This window comes from Saccopteryx bilineata, chromosome 2 (assembly GCF_036850765.1).
Source record: "Saccopteryx bilineata isolate mSacBil1 chromosome 2, mSacBil1_pri_phased_curated, whole genome shotgun sequence".
NCBI classification, from domain to species: domain Eukaryota; kingdom Metazoa; phylum Chordata; class Mammalia; order Chiroptera; family Emballonuridae; genus Saccopteryx; species Saccopteryx bilineata.
Genome location: NC_089491.1, coordinates 9,045,412 through 9,069,587, shown reverse-complemented (window position 1 = coordinate 9,069,587; position 24,176 = coordinate 9,045,412). Strand labels below are relative to the sequence as shown.

The 24,176-nt window shown below is 57.6% G+C and overlaps 1 protein-coding gene across 2 annotated transcripts in view; it reads left to right on the top strand.

Annotated features, from left to right (window-relative positions):
* Nucleotides 1–869: 869 nt before the first annotated feature.
* Nucleotides 870–24,176, top strand: part of LMX1B (LIM homeobox transcription factor 1 beta) — a 77,359-nt gene continuing 54,052 nt past the window's right edge. For both annotated transcript variants that reach the window (XM_066256176.1, XM_066256175.1), the window contains exons 1-2: nucleotides 870–1,234; nucleotides 2,078–2,264. In XM_066256176.1, coding sequence (XP_066112273.1) covers nucleotides 1,096–1,234; nucleotides 2,078–2,264 — 326 coding nt within the window. In that variant the 5' untranslated portion in view covers nucleotides 870–1,095. The remainder of the gene's footprint in view (nucleotides 1,235–2,077; nucleotides 2,265–24,176) is intronic.

Sequence of the window (24,176 nt, the reverse complement as noted above, 5' to 3'; positions counted from 1 at the left end):
GAAGGCGCCGCCGCCCGGGGACGCCAAGTCATCCCGGTGCGACCTACCTCGGCCGACAGTCGGGGTCCCCGGGCGGCCACTCCCGGCCGGCGCCGTCCCCTGGTGGAGCCGCTGCGCTCCCCGCCGTCCGCGCGGTCTGGCCTTGTTCAGGGCCACTCCTCTTAGCGCTGAAGCTTTACAAAATATTAATAATAAAACAGGCAAGAAAGAAAAAAGAAAGCTTTCATTCCCCAACTCCCAGATCAATTTTTCAAGGGGGTGGGGCACAAGGATTTGTTTGGAGGGCGACCCGAACTTCTGAGAGGGGCCAGCGGGGCGTTCGACCTGGCCGGGACTCCCGAGCCGATGGCTAGGGCCAGGCGCCGCGCAGGGCGCAAGCTGGGGGCGCGGGGAGCCCTCCCGAAGGGTGGGGGGGCGGCGACGGCACTATTTGACGTTGAGCCGCCGGCTCATCCCGGCGCAGGGATACGAGGCGCTCCAATGAGTTCAAATGTCAGGAAGTTTGAGGAGGGGTGAGGCGGCTCCCGGCCGGAGTATCCCTCCGCCGCCAGCCCCAGCTCTAAACCAAGCGGCTCCTCAGGCGCACCATGGCACTGGAGTAGTGCGGGGAGCGCGCCGGGAGCCCCGCGGCCCGCTGCGCCCCGCCCGGGACCCCGCTGCGCCGCCCGCCCCCCCCCAGCCGGCGGGGCCGCCCCTGCACCCCCGCCCCTTCCCCCGCCCGCCGCCGCCGCCGCCGCCGCCGCCGCTGCCGCCGCCGCGGTCTCCTCCCCGCGGCTTCGTCTGCCGCCGCCGCCGCAGCCCGGCTCCGGGGCTGACAAGCAGGTGACAGAGGAGCCGGCGCGCGTGGCTGCGAGTGCCCGGGAGAGCGCGGCGCGGACTGCAGCCGCCCCGGCCCGCCAGCACGACGCCGGGGCCCGGGGCCAGCGCGTCGCCGCTGCACGCTCGCTGTGGGCAACCGGCGGCCCCAGCCGGAGCCCCAACCCCGCGGGAGCCGCGCCTCCCCGGCTCCGGGGCCGCGGCGGCCGCGGCGAGCGGGCAGGCGGGCGGGCGGGCGAACACCCTGGCCGGCGGGGCCCGCAGCGCGCCCCGCGTCCCATGGATATAGCAACAGGTCCCGAGTCGCTGGAGAGGTGCTTCCCCCGCGGGCAGACGGACTGCGCCAAGATGCTGGACGGCATTAAGATGGAGGAGCACGCCCTGCGACCCGGACCCGCCACTCTAGGGGTGCTGCTGGGTGAGTGCGGGGTCGGAATGCCCGCGTGGTCACGGGCAGGGAACAGGGGCCTTGTCCCGAGGTGGAAGCGGTCGTCTAGGCCAGCTGATAAAGGAAATTGTTTGCAGGACACAGGGGGGTGGGGGAGCACAGACAACTCCTGGAGTGCTCACCAGAGGGGCAGCAAGCTAGACAGGTATCCTGCGGGGACAGGGGCAGGCAGCAGGGACATCACTAGGAGGAGGGAGGACAGGGTAGCTCCGGCCTCCACCCCCACCCCCATCTTCATCTGGCCTCGGATCTAAAGATGCACTCTGGGCAGGAGGTAGGAGGCGGGGTGGGGGGGTGATGGAGAGGGCCCAGCTCGTCACCTTGGCAAGCTTGGGCGTAGTACCAGGTCACTCGGGGAGGGGGCACTTCTTTAAAAAAAATGTTCCCTGAGTCACCCAAATCGCAGATTTTGGTGAGATTGGGAACAGAAGACCACGAATGCCACTGTGGGGCGTGTCAGCCAGCGAGCGCCCCAGCCTCACCTCGCCTGTCTCTGTCCTAGCCGGCTGCCCCGCGCTGTGCTCGTTTCCATACGTTTTAATACCAAGCGTTGGATCTCCGGAGAAGGGGAGAGCGCAGCGCCGAGCCAGGGCTCGAGGCCCGCGGCCTCTCCGCGCTGGAGTCCGTGGACTAGGATGAACTAGCTGACGCTGCCCGGCCCTTGGCGCGGCGGCCGGGGGAGCGCAGACGGCGGGCAGCGCTCCCGGGCTCTGCCCTCGACCTTGGAGCCAGGGCTGCGGGGACCAAGCGGCCGGGACGCCGGGACCGGGCTGGTGGGCGCTGACAGCCCGGCTCTCGCCCTGTGCGCTGCAGGCTCCGACTGCCCGCATCCCGCCGTCTGCGAGGGCTGCCAGCGGCCCATCTCCGACCGCTTCCTGATGCGAGTCAACGAGTCGTCCTGGCACGAGGAGTGTTTGCAGTGCGCGGCGTGTCAGCAAGCCCTCACCACCAGCTGCTACTTCCGGGATCGGAAACTGTACTGCAAACAAGACTACCAACAGTAAGCGCCTCTCGTCCTCCTCCTTCCCCGCCGCCGCCCGGCACTCCAGCCTGGTTGCCCCCAGCCAGGCCGGGCCCGCGTCCTCCCTGCCGCCGGCTCTGTGCGCCGCTGGGCCCGCCAGCCCCAGGGCTCCGCGGGCTGCGCGTCTCTGGGCGAACTATCCCAGCCCTGCCGACACTGGTGGGGTGGCCAGGAGCCTCCGACACCACTTAGCTGCTGTCCTTTGTCCGTGAAACCTGCGCTGGGCCGCGGAGTTGGGGTACAGGACAAGCCCTGGGCCGACTGAGAGATAGATGCCACGGTGCTGGGAGGCCTGAATTGAGGACCAAAAATTGATTTCCAAACGAAAGTAATGCTTTAGGAGACCAGGCCCAGGTGGTGTGCTTCTCCAGCCCAAAGGCAGGGTTTGTGGGGTTTGGGATTCCTGGAGCAAGGAGGTGGAGTACAAGGGTGCTGAATTGTCTGAGCAGCGCCCCATACCGCCTTCCTGCCACGCACCCTGCTGCGTTTTTAGTCCCTGATGGAGAGAAAAGGATGTCCATCCTACCAAAACCGTTCCATGCGGGAATTCTGCATTTATAATTTTTGTTGGCTTTGAGAAGCTGTCTAGGAAGAGTACCTCAAGATGTGGCAAACCACAATCTGGGGATCCCCATGGGGGCAGGGCACTGACCCAATTGGGGTTCTCCAGCGGCTATCTTTTCTGCAATATCTGCGTGTTGGGGAGGATGGCCTACTCTGCCCTGATATAGATCCAGCCCCAGGGCTGAAGCCAGAGGCTGTGGGTTGAGCTCTATCTGCTGACTTTTGTTTATAGCTGAGGCTGTGGGTTTGTCTGGCAAGGGGCTTGGGACAGATCTTCATCTGAGTTTTGCGCCTGACAGTATGTTTGAGAGGGAGGCAGAGCGGTACAACATCCGAAAGAGGGGTGTGGGGATCCCCAGGGCTGTATTGAGGAGGCAAGGGGGTTCCTACAACAACTTTCCAGTGAGGCCTGGAAAACTCTTTCGGGTGGGGCTGCAGGATGGGCAGGCTGCTCAGGTGGCTTGCGGCTCAGCGGGGACTGTGTCCCCTCTAAGAAAAGGCTGGTCTCGGTGTCTGCTGGTCAGTGCAGCCTACCTGTTCTGCCAGGGACTGTCTCTAAATCCAGGCCCTGATGAAAATTGGAGCAGCTGGCGTGCCCTTCCAGCTGCTTGACTGAGGCCAGAATCCTCCAGAGGGCATTGGGTTCTATTCTGAAAGGCTCTGGCTGAGACCCACACTAGGTGTAATCTGGCTGTGCTCCCTGGTCTGGGGCCTCGCAGGAGCTGGGTTTTGTGCCACGCTCTTTTGCTCTTTTTGCCTGCTGGGGGCTCTGCGGGCAGGAGCTGAGGCCAGGTGCAGAGAGTCAGCTCTTTTACTGGCCCTAGAGCCTAGCTGAGGCCTCCCCGTCTATCTGGAGCACCCTCCGATCAGAGGACACTGCCAGTGACCACTTTTGCGCTGCGCCCTGGACTGATGGGATTCGAGTTCCAGGAGAAGGTGAAGCCGCCAGTCAGCTCAGCCACAGGCAGGCATAGGGCAGCGCAAATGAAATGGGGAGAGTGGTTTGGGGTAAATGTGGTCGGTGGCTTTGGGCCGGCCTGGGGAGCAGCAGCCCCTTGCAGGGCTCACCAGCCTCCAGCCCACCCACGTCCTGCCGGCCTGCAGCCTCACTTGCTCTGCCCGCCCAGCCCAAGCTGGGCTCTGGCAGTGCCACTTCCCACTCAGCTCAGCCGCCGGCCTGGACGACTCAACACGTGGGGACAGGAAGCTCGGGCCACTGGAAGTGGGCCTCCAAGTCATTTGTGCAAGTTTTTGAATTTTTTTTTCACGTATTGAAACGGCTCTTTCCAACCTCTTGTACAAATCCGCTCGTTCTAGCCCCCCTCCTCACCCCTTCATTTTAAAACAAGGAGAGGACAGCCCTGGTTCTTCAGGGCCCAGAACTAACTGTAAAGGTGCAAAGTCTGAACTGGATATTAGAGCTGAGTGACCAACCCCCTCATTTTACACAACAATTAAACATTTGGAATGGCTTTGTTCAAAGTATATTTGTTTTAAAAAGAAAAGAAGGGCGACCTACGAGCTTTTTCTTCAGCGAAAAAGGGACCTGTTTGTGAGGGAGTTGTGGAATCGGGCGAATCCCAGGTGCTGAGCCCGGGTCCTGCAGGGCGGCAGCCTCCGGCGGGCATCCCTCTCAGCCCGCTGGTGCCCCCTCCTCCCTGGCTCCCTCTCTCTCTCCCAGTAACATCAGTTAGGGATCCGCACTGGGCGGCTGGTTGGAGGCTGAAGAAGGGTTGCCAAGACCATCCTGGGGACAGATTCCCGGCCGGGTCTCACTTCAGCCTCTCAGGGAAGCCAGCCCGCCACGCAAGCAGGGGCTCAATGGGAAAGCAATGTTCTTTGCACAATAAAAAATATATTTCGCGATTTATTTTTTTTCTTTGAGGATTGCAGAGGCATATATATTGCATCTGTGCGTAAACGCTTTCAGCCAAGAATCCAGGCAAGCGGGCACGGCAGCGAGCCTTCTCCATTCTGTCTTGTCTGTAGTCAGCGGTATTGGGAAATTAACAGCCCCCCCCACCCCCACCCTAACTTTTGAGAAACGTGTCCTCCGGGCCGGGGGCGGCGGGGCTCGGTTCTTAGAAAGAGGTGGCTATTTTTCTTAAGCTCTCTTCCTCCAACTGTTTTTTCGAAGATCCTGGACACCTAGAAGCGCAGCATTATTTTACGCACCACAGGGGTAATTAATTGACATTCGGCCCAAGTTTTAATAGCATCTGATAAAATAAAATTTTAAAAAAGACATCGGCACGCCTTGCACCGGTAAAAAGAGCCGGGACCACGGCATTTGGCAGTGTCACGCGGCACTCGAAAGTCTTTTTCTCCTACGTGTTTTTCGGGGCCTCCATCTAAAAAACCAAACCCAAAAGCATCGGATTGTTCTGTGCTCGAGGCTCTGGCCCCTCAGCAGCGCGAGCTCTTCGGGCAGAAACCCCAGCTAGAAACCGGGAGGAGACGTGGCCTCCAAACGCCAAATCCCGAGCGCCCCTCTCCTTCCTCCACCCGAGAACCCATGGAAAAAAAATGACAACATACCTCCCCCCATTTTTTTTTTCTTGGCGGCCTGGCCAAATAGAATTATGTAACTCTTTTCTTGCCGTCGTCTGTCGCTGCCTTGGAAAGGGTTTCTATCCTGAGGAGGTGGCGAATTCCTGGAGGAGGCTCCGGAAGGGGGGAGGGTTGGCGGGAGAGTCCAAAAATCTGTCACAAAATGGAGTCGGATCGCTTGTAAGACAGCTCCCAGGTCTGGCGACCCGGGACTCGTCGGCGCGCGAGCGGGAGCCTGCCTGCGCAGGGACGCGGGGCCCCGCCGGCGCGCACCCCTCGCGGCCGCGGCGGGCGCCCTCCTCTCCGCCGCCGAGCCTGCGAGCGGCCCCGGGAGCTCGCCTGCCCAGGTAGGATGCACCCACCTCGGCAGGAGGGGGGCAGCGTGGCTTTGATGGCGTTTCACAAAAAGCCGTCTGAGTCCCGGGGAGTTTTTTTTTTTTTTTTTTTTTAATTTACCCCAGCTGGCTGCATGAAGCTCGCTGGCCCAGCCCGCTCTTCCCAGCACATTCCTTTCCTTGGAAGTGTTTACACCGGGAAAGGCCTTCCTGGGAGGCTCACCTCCCCTCGGAGCACCAGCGGCAGCAGGGCCGGGTGTGGTGCAGGGAAGAGCAACGTAGGGCCCGCGCAGGTCTGGCGGCATCTCCCAGCTTGGGAGGCCTCCCATAGGCCTTACTACAGGGTGCCAGTGACCGGCAGGACCGCCTCCGCCGGGGGTGCCCAGCTGGCATAGTTCCCATCGGACTCATCCGCAGAAATCCCTGCCCCAGGCTGGGGTCAGGGCCTGTCCTGGAAATGGACCTCCTTGGAAGGAAGGGCCCGCACTCTACCTTATAGGAAGGCCTCGGTAGTGCTCTCCTTGGGGATCTAAGGGCTGAGAGACTCTGCCAGCCCAGGCCTGGGACCCGCTCGCCCCTGGGAGGGCACCTCTCCATTTAACCCCAGCAGTTGGCTGCAGGCGGAAGAGTAAGCAGAGGCCTTCCTGAGGCTGCAGTCGTCTGCTGCTGAACGGAGGCATTATTCACAGCTGACTCCGGGCTCACCCTGTATTCCCCAGGCTCTGGGCTCCTGTAGCCTAATTTGTTTGCTGGCTTTTTTCTTGAGGGGGAAGCAGGCTGTGAGGATCTCCTCTGGGGTCTGGTTGGTGACCCTCAGCTCTTCTCCCTCCCTCCTTGTCCACTGGAGCCAGGCTAGGACCCCACAGCCCTGACACCTACCTGAGTCTCTTCTGTAATATGGGGACATGTCTACCTGGAGGGAAGTATTCTTACAAGGATTTGAAATAATGGGCCTCAGAGGACCTGGCATCTGGTTGCCTAGAAATTATTGTTGTACTATTATCACCGTCAGCATGGCAAGGAATGCCTTGTCTTCGAGGACACACAGCAGACTGGCCATGGGTTCCATGTCAGAGAGGTGCAGCTGGAATTCGAGGCTTGCCATGAGCCTCTCTATGCAGGAAGATAGGGGGCACCCCTGGGAAAACCATTCCCTTTGCCTGGGACACTGAGGACCCTGCCTTCCTCAGTGATGAAAAGAACTTTGGACTCTGAGGCAGACCTGGGTTCACCTCCCAGCCCCAGCACTCAGCAGCTGTGTGATCTTAGCCAGGTGGCTGCCCGTCTCTGAGCCCTGGGTTCTCCATCAGCAAACTGGGGGTGATGATGTCATTTCCTAGGGAGTTGTGAGGATTACACAGGGCAGCTGGTGGGGCTTCAGTACTAAGTGTTCTCTATTCTAAGGGATCTGTTATCCTCTCTCGCACCTCCAGAGAGGCAGGAAAACTTCTCATTGTTGGGGTGAGAACAGATGCCAACTGTGCATTATCAGGAAGGGCAGACCGTGGGGTTGGGCTGGCTGTGGCGTGGCCCTGTTTCTTCTTGGGAGCGGTGGGTGTTGGACCAGAGCAGAGGCCTTTCCACTGGGGAACAGTGGGAATCTGCAGGGTCTAGTTTGGAGAAGCATACTCAGTATTATAATTTCATATTTGAAAAACTGCTCATGCTTATTGTTTTTGTGATTGAAGTGGCAGAAAATAAAGCTCAACCAACATCTCTGAGGCTGAGGGAGGATTCAGAAGAGGGAGTGTATGGGAAGGAGATCCGAGGATCTGTTTCTCAGAAAGACGAGGTTTGAACGGTGAGAAACCAGCCCAGGTGGTCAGAAGGGCCCTCCAGCCGAGGGACTGGCGGAGAGAGGCTTTCCGGTTCGTGATGGGCTGGCAGTGCCTCTGCCTAGAGACCTTCCTCCGTCCTGTGGCTGTGGGGTTTTTAAAAAAGAAAAAAGAAAAAAAAAAACCAGTCCTACTTTGGCATTAGTTAGGCTGAGGAATGGAGGATGCTCTCAACGACATGAGTTATAACTTCCAATTTGTTGGACACCACAGTCAGGCCTCAGCTTGGGGGGGGGGGAGGAGAGGAATGGTCTGCTCATCCCAGGGCCTGGGCGAGCTGTCACTCAGCTGGGGTGCAGGAGGTCCCTAGGCCCTTGGCTGTCTGGCTGACCCAGCCCTCTCCAACCTCTAGATTCTGTGCTGATGGCAGCAAAGAGCAAAACCAAAATTACATGGCTGTATTGCCACTGCAGTCAGAAGTGGGGAAGAGGTGGTGGGGAGGGGAGGGCCAGGCTGAAAACCATATTTGAAAACGTTGATTCACAAGGCAGAGGAAGCAAAGTGGCAGACGTTTGCCATTTCATCGACCGGCTGGTGTTCTCCATTCATGTCATAAATGTCTCCTGTCATTTGAAGCCAAAAGCAACACGATTTGGTTCCCCGGTGGCCTATAGGGTTTTTCTCTTTTTTTTTTCCTTTTTGCAGTAAATGTTTATTTGTTAATAATATACTTTAAACAGCCTAGCCTTGACCTCAAGTCTCCTGAAGCATCCATCTTCTCTCCGAAAAATCTTTCAAAGTTTGTGTAATTTTGGGGGGAAGGTGTAACTGACGGGGCAGTGAAGGGCCTGTTGTTTGCTTTAACTACTGCTGCGTGGTGGAGTGGTGGGGTACAAGGGGCCACTGTGCTCAGAATGGCAACTTTCTTGGGTTTCAGGCCTGGCTGACAGCACTTCCTCGCGGCCCTGTGCCTTTGCTTCTCCTGATCAGTACAAATAAATTTCTGCGTGGGCCCTTCCTTTGTTATTCCCCGGGCAATATTCTATCCATTTCTGTTCAGCCTCTTGACTGGCAGCCGCTGGACCTGCCCGGTGGCCCCTGGGGCCCTGAAGGGGGTCAGGGGGAGTGTAGGGGTCGGGAGGATGTGTGAGTACATTGGCCAGGGGGGAGAGGGGGCTTTGTCTCAATCGGGAGCCTGGCTTGACAGGCCGGGACCCAGAGTGCTGGCTGATGGCAGAGCACCTGGCTGGCCCTGCACTCGGTGAACTGGGGTAAGTGTTGCTGCAGGAAAAACCCGGTTCCTGGAGTCTGGTTCCAGAAGAAACAAAGATGTTTGCTTCCTGGCCGGCACTGGAAGAGGTTTCCCTGGGAACTGTGAGGTGGTTGCCAGTCCGGGAGGGTTCTCAGGGCTTCCCAGAGCGACAGAGGTGCCCATCGGGGCTGGTGGGAGGGAGGAGCCTGGCGAGCCGCTGCTGTCTAGCTGCAGAAGGCCAAGTGGGCGGCAGGGACACAGGACCGCCAGCCGCGCCGGTGTTGCGGCAGCAGTGATGGGAGAGGAGGAGCGCGCTGAGCAAGACAGGCTGGAGCTGGTGTGACTGCTGTGCCCCTGCCCCTGCCTCCCGCTTTCCTCGGGGACTCGGTGGCTGTTGTCATGTGACTCCTGAATTGCCATAGTTACTGGGCTGCAGGGGTGTGGGAGCCCGCCCAGGCCTGGGGCTGCTGAAGCCTGTGGAGGTGGAGAGGACAAGGTGCTCTGGGGCCACCTCCTCCAAATGGAGGTCCCCCCTCCGTGGGCACATTTTCTCAAAGGAATGAGCAGGACTGCAGTGACATCAGGGATGGAGAACAGCACTGGCTCCCAGTGACACAGGCTCCCAGTGACACAGGCCCAGGGCCCTGAAGAAAGGGTTGATGGCTCTTGAGCCTCCGTTTTCTCCTCTGTGAAATAGGGGTGACAGTTTCCATCTCGCAGGATAAAAGTGAATCAGTCTGTGAGGAGCGAGTGAAACAAACGGAAAGGTGCCAGCCTGCATTGGGCATCCAGTCAACGTATGTTTCCTTCTTGCCTGCCTGCCAGGGAAGTGAGCCCAGAGCCCTGCCTGGCAGGGATGCATTGTCCGCCCCACGTGGGAGGCCCAGAGAATGCAGCCTCCAAATCAGGCCTCCCAGAGGGGCCTGGCCCGCCCTTCTGCTCCTCAGCCAGGTCTGGGGCCTGTGCTTTGAAATGTTCCCTTGGAAAGGGAATGGGCCAAAGGTGCCTCCAGAGATCAGTCCCTGGGAGCAGGCAGGCAGCAGCGGGCCCGGTACGACTGAGGCATGTAGGTCTTGTTTTTCTCCCAACAGATTCTTGAACATGGCCAGCAGAGGGGCAGGTCACAGTAGTGCATCTAGAAGGAAAAGGAACTGGCCTTCCTTCAGTGTCTGCGACAGTGTCTGCGATGTGTATTGACCTTCACTGCTCTAGGTGTATAGGTGAGGAAACCGAGGATGAAGGACTTAGGTCACTTCCCCCAGGCTCAGAGTTAATTCTGTAACAGCTTTTTCCCCTGGGGGGTCTAATTCCCAAAGGTGGTGACATCCCTATATCCTCCTGCCCTGAACTTCCTGAAAGCTCCATTTCCCCAGCACTGGACAGTTGGGATTGTCCCTAGAGCGCCCAGCCTGGAAGGTGTGGGGGATAACTGCCTAAGGGTGGGGATTAGGGTAGGGGTCAATGCCCTCTTCTCCCAGAAAGCCCTGTAGGGCCAGCCTTGACTAGAGAAGGAAAAAAGGTTAGAATAACTGCCCTTCTCCCGGTGGGAGAACTTCTTTCAAGGTCGCTGTGCGTGGGCGGGGGGGGGGGGGGGGGGGGTGCTCTCGTGCTCTCAGCGGTTTCCACCAGCGCCCTTCTCCGGGCCCACCTCTCGGAAGGTTCCTGTTCCTCGTTCTTCTTCTCCCCCGAGTGAGGCAGAGCGGTGCATCGACTTCTCGGCTCCTGGTCTCCTCGGCCGAGCCGCGGGCGCCAGCACCGTTGATGAATTTCGGTGTCACCAGGGGTTTAGCCCGGATTTGGGAACCGCGCGCTCTAATACGCGCACACGGTCCTGCCCTTTCTAAAGCGCAGCCCTTTCACCCAGCAGCTGATTTATGAAGGAACCCGATCCTGGGACGGGCTGGGCTGGAGCCGGGAGTACGGGGCCCCGCGAACAGCCTTCGCGCTCCTTCGCGTTTTGGGGGGCCCCTGGCAGCTCGGGGTGCGCTCCTGGACTGGACTTGGGGCGCCCTGCAGAGTGGGGTCTCCCGCGGCCAAGAAGGAGCAAGTCCCCTTGGAGCCACTTAACATCCGCTGGAAGAGAGCAAGGCTGGTGGAGAGAATTCCCGTTTTTCGTTCGGAAAAGAGCAAAGCTGTCGCCCCTCCCCAAGCCCTCCCGCCGACCCCCTCGGGCAGGCCCAAAAGCAGCAAGTTCGGGAGGTTTGTTTATCGAGGGAACAGAAAATTGAAAAAAGACTCTAAGACCCTTTTCCCGCCTGAGAAACGTGCAAAGTCCCTCGGCTCCTGGAGGCGGTCAGGCGGCGGAAAGCCGAATTCTCGCGCAGAGGCCCGGGCGCCCCCAGCCCCCACCTCTGCGCCCGGGCCTCTGCACGGCGGGGGGGCGGAATTTTTTCAGATTTGGTTTGCAGGGGGGAAATGTGGTTGTATCAATCCACAAATATTTACTCTTAACAGACTTGTATCTGTGGAGATTTCGAACAAAGACAGTTTAGGGGGATTACAAAAACCCTAAACCCCGTTTTTCTCCCGGACTTGGTGCTTTAAATGCCAATTACAGGCAAGCCATATCCAACAGCAACGGGGGGGAGGCGAGCTGGGTCGGGACGGAGTGGGGGGGCGAGGCCAGCCATTAAATGTAACTTTTCATTATGAAAAGGATTTCGCCGGTTTTATCTTCTAATAAGATTATGTCACGAACACAAGTACCTAGGATGGTGCTGAGTGACAGGGCTCTGTCCTTTAATCAGAGGCTGCGCCGCTCAAACTGCGGGACCCTTTGTCCGACGGAGTGAACGACGGAAACTTGCCATCCTAATCCCCTTATTCATGTCAAGCAGAGAAAAGAAGGCGAGCACCTTACAACCGTGTCCCCTCCACCCCTTCCGAAGGCAGGAGGAGGTGGGCTTGGGCTCTGTCACCCCCCGGCCTGTTCTTTTGGAGCGCCGGGGTCTCTGGAGCCCGCCAAGCGTTGCAGCAGGGGTGGAAGAGGGGTTGCTTTGCAGGAGCCTCGATTGTCAGCTTCTGGAAAATGGGGCAACTATGCCACGAACAGAGAATATTGGTTGGGGGAATGTTTTTGTTTCCACTGACGGAGAGCACGCTGCTCTGTTTCCTCTTCCCAGGAAAGGTGGCACTGGGGGTGGGGGGGACAACCACGATCCCCATTAGAGCGGGGTTGGCAAAAATCAAGAGACCACATGGAGATGCCAGGCTGGGGTCTTCTGCAGGGCGGATTTCGTTGGCTCGCTGGGACTAGATGTTCCTACGCGCCTACTCCTGCGAGTCTCGGGTTGACCATTCCAGCAGCTTGCTCAGCCCGGTTCTTCTGAGGGTGAATTCCTTTGTTCGACCCTGCGAGGAAACCCGCTTCTCTGCCGGCCATGGCGCCTTTATTCTCGCCACCACCGCTGCCTTCGCTACCTTGTCCCGTAGTTTGCAGATTTTCCCACTGCGCCCAGGCTGCGCAGAGCCCGCCAGGTGCGCCACCCAGACCCTCGACGTGGCCATCTTGCCTGAGCCGGGCTACCTGCTTAGACTACAACAACTCCAGCCAGCAGAGAGATCACCGCAGACACGGACTTGAGCTGCCTGCGTTCGCCTCCAGGCACAGCGGGAAGCCATGACTTCGGAGAAGCGGCCGTGCGGTTCTGGGTCGCTGCACCGGCTGAAAAAACCAAAAGCAAAACCAACACGCAGCAAATGAAACCCATGCACCCCCATGGCTCTGCTTTGCACCCCTCCAGAGAACCAGGCTGGCCACCTCTGGCCGGCTTCTCGGGTCTCAGAGGGAAGGCCCCAGAGTCATCGGAGCTGGAGAGGGTACTTCTGAGGAATTTACCTCTAATATACCCAGCGCCTTGGCATCCTTTCATTAGCTCTTGGGCTTTAGGCTGTGCTCAGGGCAGGCACCCCGGGGCCGCGGTGTGCCCTGGGAGCCCTCTGGAGATGCCTGGCTGCACGCAGTCTCCTCCCTCTGGAGCCCAAACTCCGGCACGGGGAGTATCGGGCTGAGAGCAGGGTGTCACCTCGTAAAAGCGACAGGCAAGGGCTGTTTTATGGGGAGGGAGAAGCGGCAGGAAGTGAGTGATGCTTCCATCTCTAGCTGCACTGGAACAGAGAGCTCGGTGGAGGGAACCCTATGGGGGGGACCAGGTAGGGTTAGAGACTCTGGGGTCTGCTGCTATTAAGCATTGGGAAGGGACAGACCGGAGCTGGGAAGGGGACAGCCTGTGGACCAGGAACCGGAGCTCACCTCCCGCCTGTCCTCTCCTCTCGGGGAGCCCCCTCTGCAGTCTCGGGCTCAGCCAACAGCCCCGGCCCTGCCTCCAAGGCCGGGGGTGGAGTGGGGGGGGCGGGGGAGAGACTTTCTCCCTCGAAACACTTGATACCAACTTTGTTTTTTTGGCAAGAAAAATAAGCCTTGTTTGGAGAAGGGGGTGGTAGCCGAGTGAGCGAGGGAAGGAACGGGCCTGCGGCAGAGCAAACTTTGCGGATTAGGTTTCAGCGCCTCCGCCCCACCCCCAGCCCCGCGGCGGTGATTTGTGTGCGGGGGTCTGTGACCCTGCGAGGCATCAAACGGCCCGCGGGAACCAGCCGAGTTCAGAGGGACAGTGGGCAGAGGAGCGGCCTAAGACAACGCAGATGGTTCATATCAGCCCTGCCGGCCAAGCCCTGGGTTCGCAGCGTCTGCCCGCCAGCCTGGGCTCCTGGGCAAGGGAGAGACCCGGGGTCTACAGGGTAGGCCACGGCCTACGCCTGAGCAGTAACAGGGGTTCAGGAAGGCGACAGCCAGTGCCCAGCTGGCCCCGGCTGAAAGGAGGCCAGTGACAAGGTCCTCCACCGAGGTCTGACCCCGTCCAGCTCAGGAGGAGCATGGCCCTTCTTGTCTGCCCAGAGTAGCCTCTGAACACACTGCGTGGTTGGAAGGTCTCCCTCCCAACCTCTGCCAAGTGGCCCGTGTATATCCAACTGATGCTCATCCTGGCCATGGTGCCCTCCCCCAGGGACCCTTAATAGCCTCTTTCTTTTCAGGAGGTGTCCTGCCTTCAGCCTGCCTGCTGTGATGTGTTTGGGAAGCCCCTCCCCCCCTGACATACATTCATTCATTCATTCATTCGTTTGTTCATTCATTCTACCACTGTGATAGAGTGCTCCCCCACCCCACCCCACGCCTGCACACTTGAGCCCTGCGTTCTGGCCTGGGCATACTCAGAGGGACTCCCTCACTCCTTGTGCCAAGGGAAAGCCAAGAAGGACCTCTCTGTACCTTAATCCAGAGCCTTTCTTTGGGGGTGGGGCCCAGACCAGCCTTGGCCTCTAAGCCTGCTGCCCCTTCGTCCTGGGCCTGGAGCCTTGCTGGCTGTGGACACCAACAGGCCCAGGCCGCTCTGCCCTGATACTCAGGACCTGGCTTTCTCCATGGTACCTAAGAACCCTCTTCAATGACCACAGCAAGGGCCCAGTAGGGCCACACCCACCACTCCACCAGCCATTGCTTTAGAATGTCCCAGCTGAAGGCTCTTCGACATCCTTGTAGATATGAGAAAACTGAGGCCCCGGTGCAGCCAGGACTTGCCCCAAAGCTCGCTCAGTGGTAGCAGAATGGGTGCAGGAACCCCAGTCTGCTCACCGCCAGGTTAGGGGTTTTCTGTGTGGCAACTCCATAATTCTTTCTAGAACGCCCTCCCAGACTCTGGCTTTAGCAGTGGCCTACTCTCTTCTCCCTGGACTGAGGTCACTGAGAGAAGGTCCTTCGATCCTGGCTCCTGAGAGGGGTAATTAGTGAGCCTCCATGATGAAATGATTTGGGGATAGCACGGGCCATGTGGATTTGGGTAATTTAACTTCTAAATTGGGACATTGAGGCACAAGAACCAGGTGAGCACAGAACCACATCCCACCATCCCTCTGTCCTTCTAATGTCTGACTCCCCCAAACCCTGGGCTTGGCTCTTCCTTTCTGCAGCAATGGTAGGGGGTTGGGGGGAGCATTAGGCCGCTGGGACCTCTCTGGGCTCCGTCTCCCAGGGTCCCTACCTCAGGGGAGCAGCCAACTAGGTCATCTGTACATGGAAGACACATCTGTCCTCCACATGTTGGAGGCCAAGCAGAGGACATGTGGTTTGGGACGTGTTATCTTAATCATATTTATTAGCCAATCCTGAAATTAAAAAAAAAGTTTGATATTGTTACAATTCGGAAAAGATCCCCCACAATCTACAGGGCGACATATCAGAGGCCGCCAGCATCAGACAGGCTTCCTTCGGCTCTGATCAGGACATGGCTTTGGGAGTTCTGGGGTTGTTCTGGTGCGATGGAATCTCGATGCTGTGAAACACTTACCGCTTTCATTTTCCCAAGCAGAGATCTGAAGCAGAATTAATTACCTTGCCTTGACTGATAGTTGTTCTGTTGGAGTATGGTTCTAATCCTTATTAACATTCTCTAAAGTCAGGCATGAAATATGACTTTTACAACACACTCTTTGGCATATGTTTTTCTTTCCCAGGATATTTTTCAGGCTATCTCTGCGCGCACTGCTGTTCATTATTTTTGCCATAGGTCTAAAGTCGCCAGCCCCAAAGCCTGTCCCGTGCAGAGCACAGCCAAGGGGGTGGAGGGTGGGAATGACACATCTCTACTCACGACGCAAATTACTTCTGATTATTGAGCTTCGAATGTTTTTCTCCATCATGTTTTTATTAAAAACTCTAGCAGCATATTTATGCTTGATGGTGTCTTCATTTAGGATATATGGATATATATATATATATATATATATATATATATATATATATATATATAAAAGGCCGGGGTTTCCCCTTTCTATAGCAGTATGTAAAGAAAATAATTCTTATGACCACAAAATTACCGTCCAAACCTGGTTCTAGTAAAGCTGGCCCTGCTTTGACAAGCCCAGCAGGCTGGGAGCTTTTTTCTAAGTGTTCCAGCTGCTGGGGAAACAGACCAGGGAGGAAGCCCACAGAAGCCTCTGTTCTGCAGGGCAGGAGCTAACACTTCCCAAGCTTGTGAGCTGCAGAAGGGGGCCTGGCTGCAGGGGGCTTGCTGACAGGCAGGCCCAGCCCAGAGAGTGCAGGACAGCAGCAGCAACAATAATAGTCACAGCTAATGCTTAGTGAGTGCTTGTGGTCATCAGGCGCCGCTGCTGTAAGCCCTTCCATTTGTTATCTGCGCCATGACCTAGATGCCATTATTATTTTCATTTTCAGAGAAGACAACCAAGGCACAGAGAAGTTGAGTAAGTTGCCCAAGGTCACACAGCTAATTAAGTGGATCTGGGATTGGAGGGTAGGCATGCTGTCAGAAAACTGTCTGCAGTTCTTTGGGAGGGTAGATTCTGACCCCTTGCTGAGTTCAGTTCTCTGATGGTGTTTGGGACCAGAGCTCAATGTTACCTGTTGAATGAATGCCTCGTAATTAATGGCCAGTATTCACTGCATGCTGCCTGTGGTAAAGGTTTGATGAGGACTGGCTCATGGAATCCTCTCACTGCCCGGGGGGCAGGCATTATTACTTTTCAGTTTTGCAACACTGAAGCTTGACCTGAGAGGTTCAGTTATTTCCCCAAGGTGGCACAACGTCAGAGAGCCACGAACTGGGCACATGTTATGTCAGTGCTGGGGGCTAAGCCCTTGGCACTGCAGATCTTGATGCGAGTTTCTAAAAGCTCTATTCTTTACCCGGTTTCTAGGTGACAGAACTGGGGCTCAGAGAGGGGAAGCCACACACCCAGGGTCACATAGCCAGTTGGCAGCTGCACCAGCATGGAGCCAGCATCTGCAGGTGCCGAGACTTGTTCTCTGGACCCTCCTCAGCCTTGGGGGGGTCTGGGGTTAGGGGAGCAGCCAGACCAAGCCTTCTTGGTGGGGTGCACTCGGGCTGAACACGCATTCTGGCATTAGGGGGCATATTTCGGCATTGAGAGAAGTGTCTGTGATCTGTCTCCTCATCCCATCCTGGCCTCACATTACAGATGGAGGACTGCGGCTCAGAGAACTTAAGTGGCTTGCCCTGGGTCACAGAGCCAGGAGGAGCTGATGGGGGTCACACTCAGGTGTTTTGGTTTGGGGGCAGCGTTTCTCATAGAGACTCCGAGTCCTCATCTTTATCATCCGCATTGCTGCCATCGTGCGTGACCGTCCTGCGTGCTTTCTGAGTGCTTTGCAAACACCGTGCCAGCAGGGACGTTCTGAAAGGGGAAGTGATTTTCCCTGGATTGCACTGGAAGGATGTGCCCTCCTGCTCTAGGCAGGGGACAGGGCAGCGTGCTCACCCCATGGGTGGGAGCTTGGCCAGCCCCGCAGGGTTTTCACAGGCCGGCCTTCAGGGCTCAGGCTGAGGGTATGTCCCGCTCGGGCAGGCTGCTGTCTGCCCTTTGAAGGGGATAGCCGCCTGAGCGTGTCACTTTGAACTGCAAAGGGGCCTGTGGTGAGGGCTCGGCCCCCTCCCACGTGCCCCCTCCAACCACCCCTCCAGGTCTGGTTCCAGTCGGGCGGGCCTGGAGCCAGAGGGGCAGGCAGGGCGGCGGCCCCCCTGTGGGATGTCAGCCTGATAAGTGAGCAGCGGCAGACCCCTGGGGGAGGCTGGAGCTGGCCGCCCACTGGTCCAACCACCTCACATGGCGAGAGTTCAGGCCAGTCACCGAGGTGCCATCCGCCCACAGACATGCCCTTTGGGCTGCAGAGAACCATCTCCCTGAATGTCAAAGATTTAAATTAAAATAACAGTAATAACAGTAATAATAATATTAACTGGTAAGAGGAAACAACTTGCCCCGGAGCACAGGGAGTCTCATGGAATCAGCCATGTGCTCTGCCTGGTGAGGGCTCATGGCAGGAGATCAGGAGGGGTATTAGGTAAGAGCCTGGTGCGTGGGGGCAGCTAATCACCAGGACCCTAGCTGGGGGCCCTGAGTGACTCAGCCAGGTCCGGGCTAAGCTGCCCTCAGAGCTCCCCGGGCGGGAGAAGCTGGTATGGAGAGTGGGAGGGGCAGAATTAAGCAGAAATCAGGCCAGCACAGTCCCTGTGCCTGGAAATGTTGGCCTTTTCTCTGATTTTGTGACACCCCCCACCCCCCAGAGCTGATTCCTTGGGAGGCCGAGAACTTAACCTGATTCTTAGCCGTGTAGACAGAGGAAAGATGCCAGTGCTTTGGAACCTCAGGGTTCAGAGTTTCACCTAGGCTCTGCCACTTAGTGGCTGTGTGACTTTAAGTTAAATGCTTTACCTCTCTGCGCCTCGGTACCCCTCAGAAGTCTGTTGAGGACCGAACACCTGCCTTAGGGCAATGATGAGCTTCAAAGGAGAAAGCAGACGCAGTGTCTTTATGTTAGTTATGTGGTTCTTGCTGATATTGTTCCTGATGTTCCCATAGCCCTTTGCATTGGGCCTGAGCAAGCATTTGACTTTGGTTGTATGTGTCAGGCGGTCTCCTTGCTAGAGTCTCTGTGTGCACCCCGCCTCTGCTGGAACAGGGCACGATGCAGAGTAGGTGCTCAGTTAGTATTAAAAGAAAGTGTAAGGGAATAACCTGGGGCTAGACTGGGTTGGCTGGTCCCCAGGCTCAGCCCCTTTCCAGTTGTGTGAACCTTGGCAAGTTCCTTCATCTCCCTGAGCCTCTCTGTTCCCTTTTTGGTAAAATGGGGATAATTGAAGAGCCCAGCTTCGAGGGCACTTCATTAAATGAAGTGCAGACTGCAAAGAGCCATGTCAGTAAATGTGAGCTGTTTTTGTTCATGGGAAGGGCCATGGGCAGGGGCCTGGTTGTACCATAAGACAGCAAGAGTCTATGTGCTGGGTTACCCCGGGCAGCTGCCTGTGAGTTGGGAGGCTGGCACTGAGAACGGTTTGGGGAGGGCAGTCCAGGTAGGGGCACTGGTAGCCAGACTATTAGGGGTTAAAGTGGTGGCCCAAGAAAAGTGGGTTGAGACAGTGAGTCTGGTTGGAGGGTGTGCGTAACAGCTGCTGGGACATGGGGCTGTGTAAAGGAGGGGGACAGTAGCTATGCAACAGGGTTTGGATTTTATCCTGTGGGCAGGAGGGAGCCATCGAAGGTTATTGGACAGGGGAGTGACAGGGCTGGAGAGGCACTTTATGGAGATGACACTGGCAGCATGTGCATGGGATGGGAGGCAGGAGACTGCCTCTTTGGAGGTGAGGGCAGTGTAGGGGAGTGGAGAGGGGACAGACTCCAGCCAAGTTTAGGAGGCAGCTCTGCAGACTGAGAGGAGGGGAGGGGCGAAGGGAGAGGCCCAGAGTCTGCAGCTAGGGTGATGGAACCGCCAGGTCCCGAGCGCCCTGGTCTGGTCCCAGCAAGGGTGACCTACTTGGCTGAGTCCATGACATGTCCTGCTTCATGGGCATGTGATGCGTGCAGTCACACAGGCCCAACACTCAGAAGGGCTCTGCTGGCTTTAATGCTCTGCTCTCGCCCTCTTGAAGTGCTTCATACTTTCTGAACAAAGTACTCTGGGTTTTCATTTTGCACGAGGCCCTGCACACTGTGGAGCTGGTCCTAGTTCCCTGAGTCTCTGGCCTCCTGAAATGGAGGCCTGAGTGGTCCTGAACAAGAACCAGGCCCACAGGAATAGAGCTCTTCCTGCTCTGTTGGACTGAGGCTTGTTTTCAAATGACTTCTCCTGGCTATCTGCATGGCCTTCCAGGCCTTCCTCAGTCAGGCCCCACCTCCTCTTGTCCTCTGTGCTCAGCCATGTGCTCACCTGCTGTTCCGCACACATCCCTGACACTTGTCCACATCTAGCTCTTACTCAGGCTATAAGTGATTGTGCCGTATATGACCCCTGGTTTATATCATCTTGACTGCCTCCGGAAAAGCCGTCCTCTTCTGAAAGCTTGGCATGAGTCTCCAGTTTTAAGAAGTCTTCCTGGCGTCATACCCCCCAAGTATTGGGTCCGCCCTGCAGTGCTTGTTAAGCATGCGGATTCCTAGGTCTGTGGGCAGACTTGAGCTCTGAGAGTGAAGCCTATGAATCTGCATCCCTAGCGGGCCCCTGGTGGGGCCTGTGCACGCGGAGGTCTGAGCATCTCTGCCCAGGGTACCCGCAGGCCTGGTTCGGGGTTCCATGTGTGTGTGCTGAAAGGATGGATGAGAGGTGGCAGGCCCCCTGTGGTCAGGCGCATTGCCTGGTGTGAGGTGGCATTGTTGGGTGGCTGTCTGTGGATGGTGGGGGCAGCAAGCGGGGATCTGGAGGATGGTTGGGAAGATACCTGGCCCGCCCTGGGGATTCCAGCTGGACCAAGGGGCTTCCTCTCTCCCTGAAATCCCAGGGTGTGGGACCCGGCTGCCCATGGCGGGAACTGGAATGGGGCATGGGAAGGCAAAATTTGTAGCTTCTGGGAGGCAGGAAGCAAAAAAAGTTCGCAGGTGCTCACCGGTGTCCTCTGTCCTGGTCTGCTCACCTGTCTTCCTCCCCTTCTCTCGGCCCACAGTTGTGGCAGCACGGTGGCTTGAAAAGTCTTATTTTTTATTTCTAAAATTTTTACACTGTGTAGACACTGAGTTAAGAACTCGATTATCTCACTAAGCTCTGACAAATCAATGAGGCAGGATCTGTTGTTATTCCCATTTCAGAGATTTGGAAGCTGAGGCCCCGGAAGGCGAATGCAGCTGTTCAAGGTCACACAGTTTAGCTCCACCAGGTGGCCTCTGAGCTGCCTTATCCTCCTTGTAGCTCCTGCTTGTGATGTCCCGGGAAAGCACCTGGCCCATGCTAGGTGCTCAGTGAGTATTTGAGCAAGAGGGGAAGAAAACCCAGCTCACCCAGGTGACTTGGAAGGATCCGTGCTCCCAGTAGGGAGTTCACCACCCGGGGGCAGACCCAGACCCAGCCAGATGTCACTGGCGCTGCGGCCCTGAGTGGAGTGAGGTCTAGTCTCAGAGACCGTCATGATTTTCAGTTGCCTACCTGCTGCAGCAGCCCCTGTCAGTCAGCACCCACAGTGCCAGGCCCCAGGCCCTCCTTAATGCCACTTTTGTGAGCTGTGCTGTCTCAGACGAGTCACTCGACCTCTCTGAACCCTGGTCTCCCTACCTGTAAAATGGGTACAACTCTTCTTTTCTCTCCAGGCCATGGGAAGGATTAACAACAGGAGGATGTGAAGCACTTAGCACAAAGCTCATTACTAAAAAATAGAGTTTAAGGAAAAGAAATGTTTGCTTTTTAGCTGTTGTTGTTATGGTGGTCGTTATTATTGTTGTTATTCACCAGCATTCTAACAACAGGAAGGCCAGTCGCCACCTTCCAGGCCCTCCAGAGCCTAACTTAACCCCTTCTCCCCTCTCCCTTCTCCTCTCTCCCCTCTCCTCTCTCCCCTCTCTCTCCTCTCTTCCCTCCCCCTCTCCCCCTCTCCTCTCTCCCCTCTCCTCTCTCCCCTCTCTCTCCCCTCTCCCCTCTCCCCTCTCCCCTCTCCCCTCTCCCTTCTCCTCTCTTCCCTCTTCCCTCTCCCCTCTCCCCTCTCCCCTCTCCCCTCTCCCCTCTCCCCTCTCCCCTCTCCCCTCTTCCCTCTCCCCTCTCCCCTCTCCCCTCTCCCCTCTCCCCTCTCCTGTGGCCAGCCCCCATCTCCACCACCTCCCAGGGTCATACCACAGCCAGGTCTGACTCCAGCCCCTGCTGCTCCCTGGTCCCCACCCCCACTCCTTCCAGACACCTGCTTGTCATCTCCTTGCTCACTGCCCACACACCATTGTCACACAGGGGAGTAGGCAGACGCCTTAGGGCTCTCACAAAGGAAAGGGAGTGGACTATTGTGACTGGGGAGATTGCTCGGGGCAAGTGGACTTTTGAAAAACCAATTTCAGTCGGAGGAGAGGTGGCAGTGAGGGCACTCCAGGCTGAGGGTAGGGCTTGGGCAAAGAAAGGCACAGAGGCTGACAAGCTCAGACCTCACTGACGTCCTCTGCGCACGACTGATGACACAGCAGGCGCCTTGGAGGTTCAAAGGAAAAGGTGTGTGCTTCAGAGCCTGGTGGTTCTGATCTTGGTTCCATCACTTTCTGCCACTTAACCTCAGCTTCCTCCCCTGTAAAGTGGGCCCTCTCAGAGCCCACAGCAGGGTTTCCAGCCAACGGAGAAGTGAGAGTTGATGTTTAGCGTTGGCCTTGGTGGTTGTCACCTCACAGACCACGGCTGAGGAGGCTGGAGCCCAGACAGGTTAAGTGGCTGCTCTGAGCCCACTCAGCTGGGAAGTGGGTGGTTGGGACTCGGGCCTGGCTGCGAATAACTCCTAGGGTGGCCCTTCTGGGTGACAACCCTGAGGCCTGATTGGAATCTGGGCAGTCTGGGCCAGAGCCTGCCCTGTGGGCTGCTGGCCCTTCAGTGGTGGGCAGTGGGAGGCATCTGCTCCCACGGCCCAGGCTGGGGCGCTGGGAATAGCCTGGTCCACTGGGGATGATGAGACGCCACCTTCTGCTGAACGGCCCAGGGTCCTGTGCACATGCCCCCCTCCATGACCCTGTGCGGGTCTCAGTCTCACATAGAAGTTAGGCTACCCCCGCCCCGCATGAGTTCTTCCTGGTGTGTACCGTGATGTTACTGCGGGCCTCGTCCCAGTACTGAGGACACAAGTCAGACACAACTCTGTCCCTGTGGGAGAGAGGGGCACATTTCTGGCAGCAGCTTGCTAATGGCTCTGATGGAGGAAGTGTGGGCCTCAAGGACCCTGGGGACAGCACTTCTCTCTCAGACTAGGGGTGTGGAGGAAGAGCTGTCCACGCTGATGGCAGAGGGACTGTCTAGGTAAAGAGGGGAAGGGAGCAGCTTTTGGGCAAGGGGGACACCATGGGCAGTCTCCTGGAAGTGGGCTGTAGTGGGGTCCAGGGAGAGGTCAGATCATACGGGGTCTTGAAGGCTGTGCGGAGGAGTCTGACCTTTACTCCAAGGGCCACTGGAAGCCACGGGAGGATTCTGAGTAGGGCAGTGCCAGGGTCAGAGGTGAGCGTGAAATTCCCTCTGCTGCACAGATTGCAGGGGAGCAGGGCGAGGCCAGGGAGGAAGCAGCAAACGTGGGGAGGCTGCATTGCAAGCCAGTGCTCCCCTGAGTGCACACGGCTGTCACTCAGATGGGCGTGCACCTCTCTGGGTGTTAGTGAGCACCAGGCGTCCATCCATGTCCGTGTGTGTGTACATCTGGGCACGTGTCTGTGTGCGTCATGCATCGGTGATACATTGTGTGTTAACAAGGGCATTGGTATGTGTGCACATGGCAGGTTGTGAGATGGCAGCCCTCTGCCCAGCCAGGATGCCCAGGAGAGGCCCAGGGAGCCTTGAGCCAGAGGGCAGAAAGCTGCTGGCCTCAGTTGAACTGGCTACACCTAGTGTAGATACCAGCCAGTCTTGACATCCTGTCCCCAGCCAGAAGCTGCCAGCCCCACCTGTGCTTGGCTTTAGTGCCATGCTTCCTGTAATGGGGTTATCACTGCTGTAAATCATCCCAAAGTGTTGAATGACTGCAATACCTGCCTGGCTCACTGCAGCTGACGATGGGCGGCCAGAGGTGGGCGTGGTGCGAGCGATCTGGAACAGGCAGCGCCGGAAGAGGCGGGCTCAGAGCCTTTGCCAGGTCCAGGGCTTGTTCTCCCAAATGCTCATGCCAGTGCGTGGGGCGGGGGTTGCAGCTGGGAGGGCTGGTGCCTGTGTCCATGTGTGTGCATTCCTGCAAGTGCTCCGGTGTGCCTGCGTGCCCGCGCATCACCCTTTGTGCCTATGACAGTGTGTCTGCCCGTCACTGTGTCAGGGAGCTTGAGTCTCAGTGCACATGCATGTTCGTACCCTTGTGCCTGTTTCAGTGTCAGCATGGGAGGTGTCTCAGCGTGTACGTGGACGTGGGCAGTCCCATGGTGTGGTGGGTGAGTGTATCTGCCTTGGGGGTGCCTTGTGTGTGAAGGTCCTGGCCATTGTGGGCTGAATTGGCAGGGCCCAGGGAGGGAGGGTGTACACACATGTCAGAGAGACACTGCGTGTGGTGTTTGGACATGGGTTGGATGTGATGGGAGGAGCAGCAAATGGTCCCTCCTGGCCTATGACATCTGTGACCGGCTCCAAGAGCCCAGCCCCGGTTTGGGTTTGGGCAGGAATTTCCTCTCACCCTTATCATGATCAGAGGGCAGAGGCAGACTGCTGATGGATGCCCATGCTGGGGCTGCGCAGGCAGCAGCAGAATGTGGGTGTCCTCCGAAGTGGGGCCAGTCAGCAGCTCGTGCCCTGGCCTCTCCTGCCCTCCCTTCTCCTCTTCCGCCTCCTCCTCCTTCTCTTCCTCCTCTCTCTTCTCAGGTAGTGGGCTCAGGCTTAGCTTCAGAACCAAAGGTGTGGAGACCCAGAGAGCCTCCCTGGGAGGGATCCCCCCCCCCCCGCTTCTCTCCTGGGGCCTCAGCTAGGGGA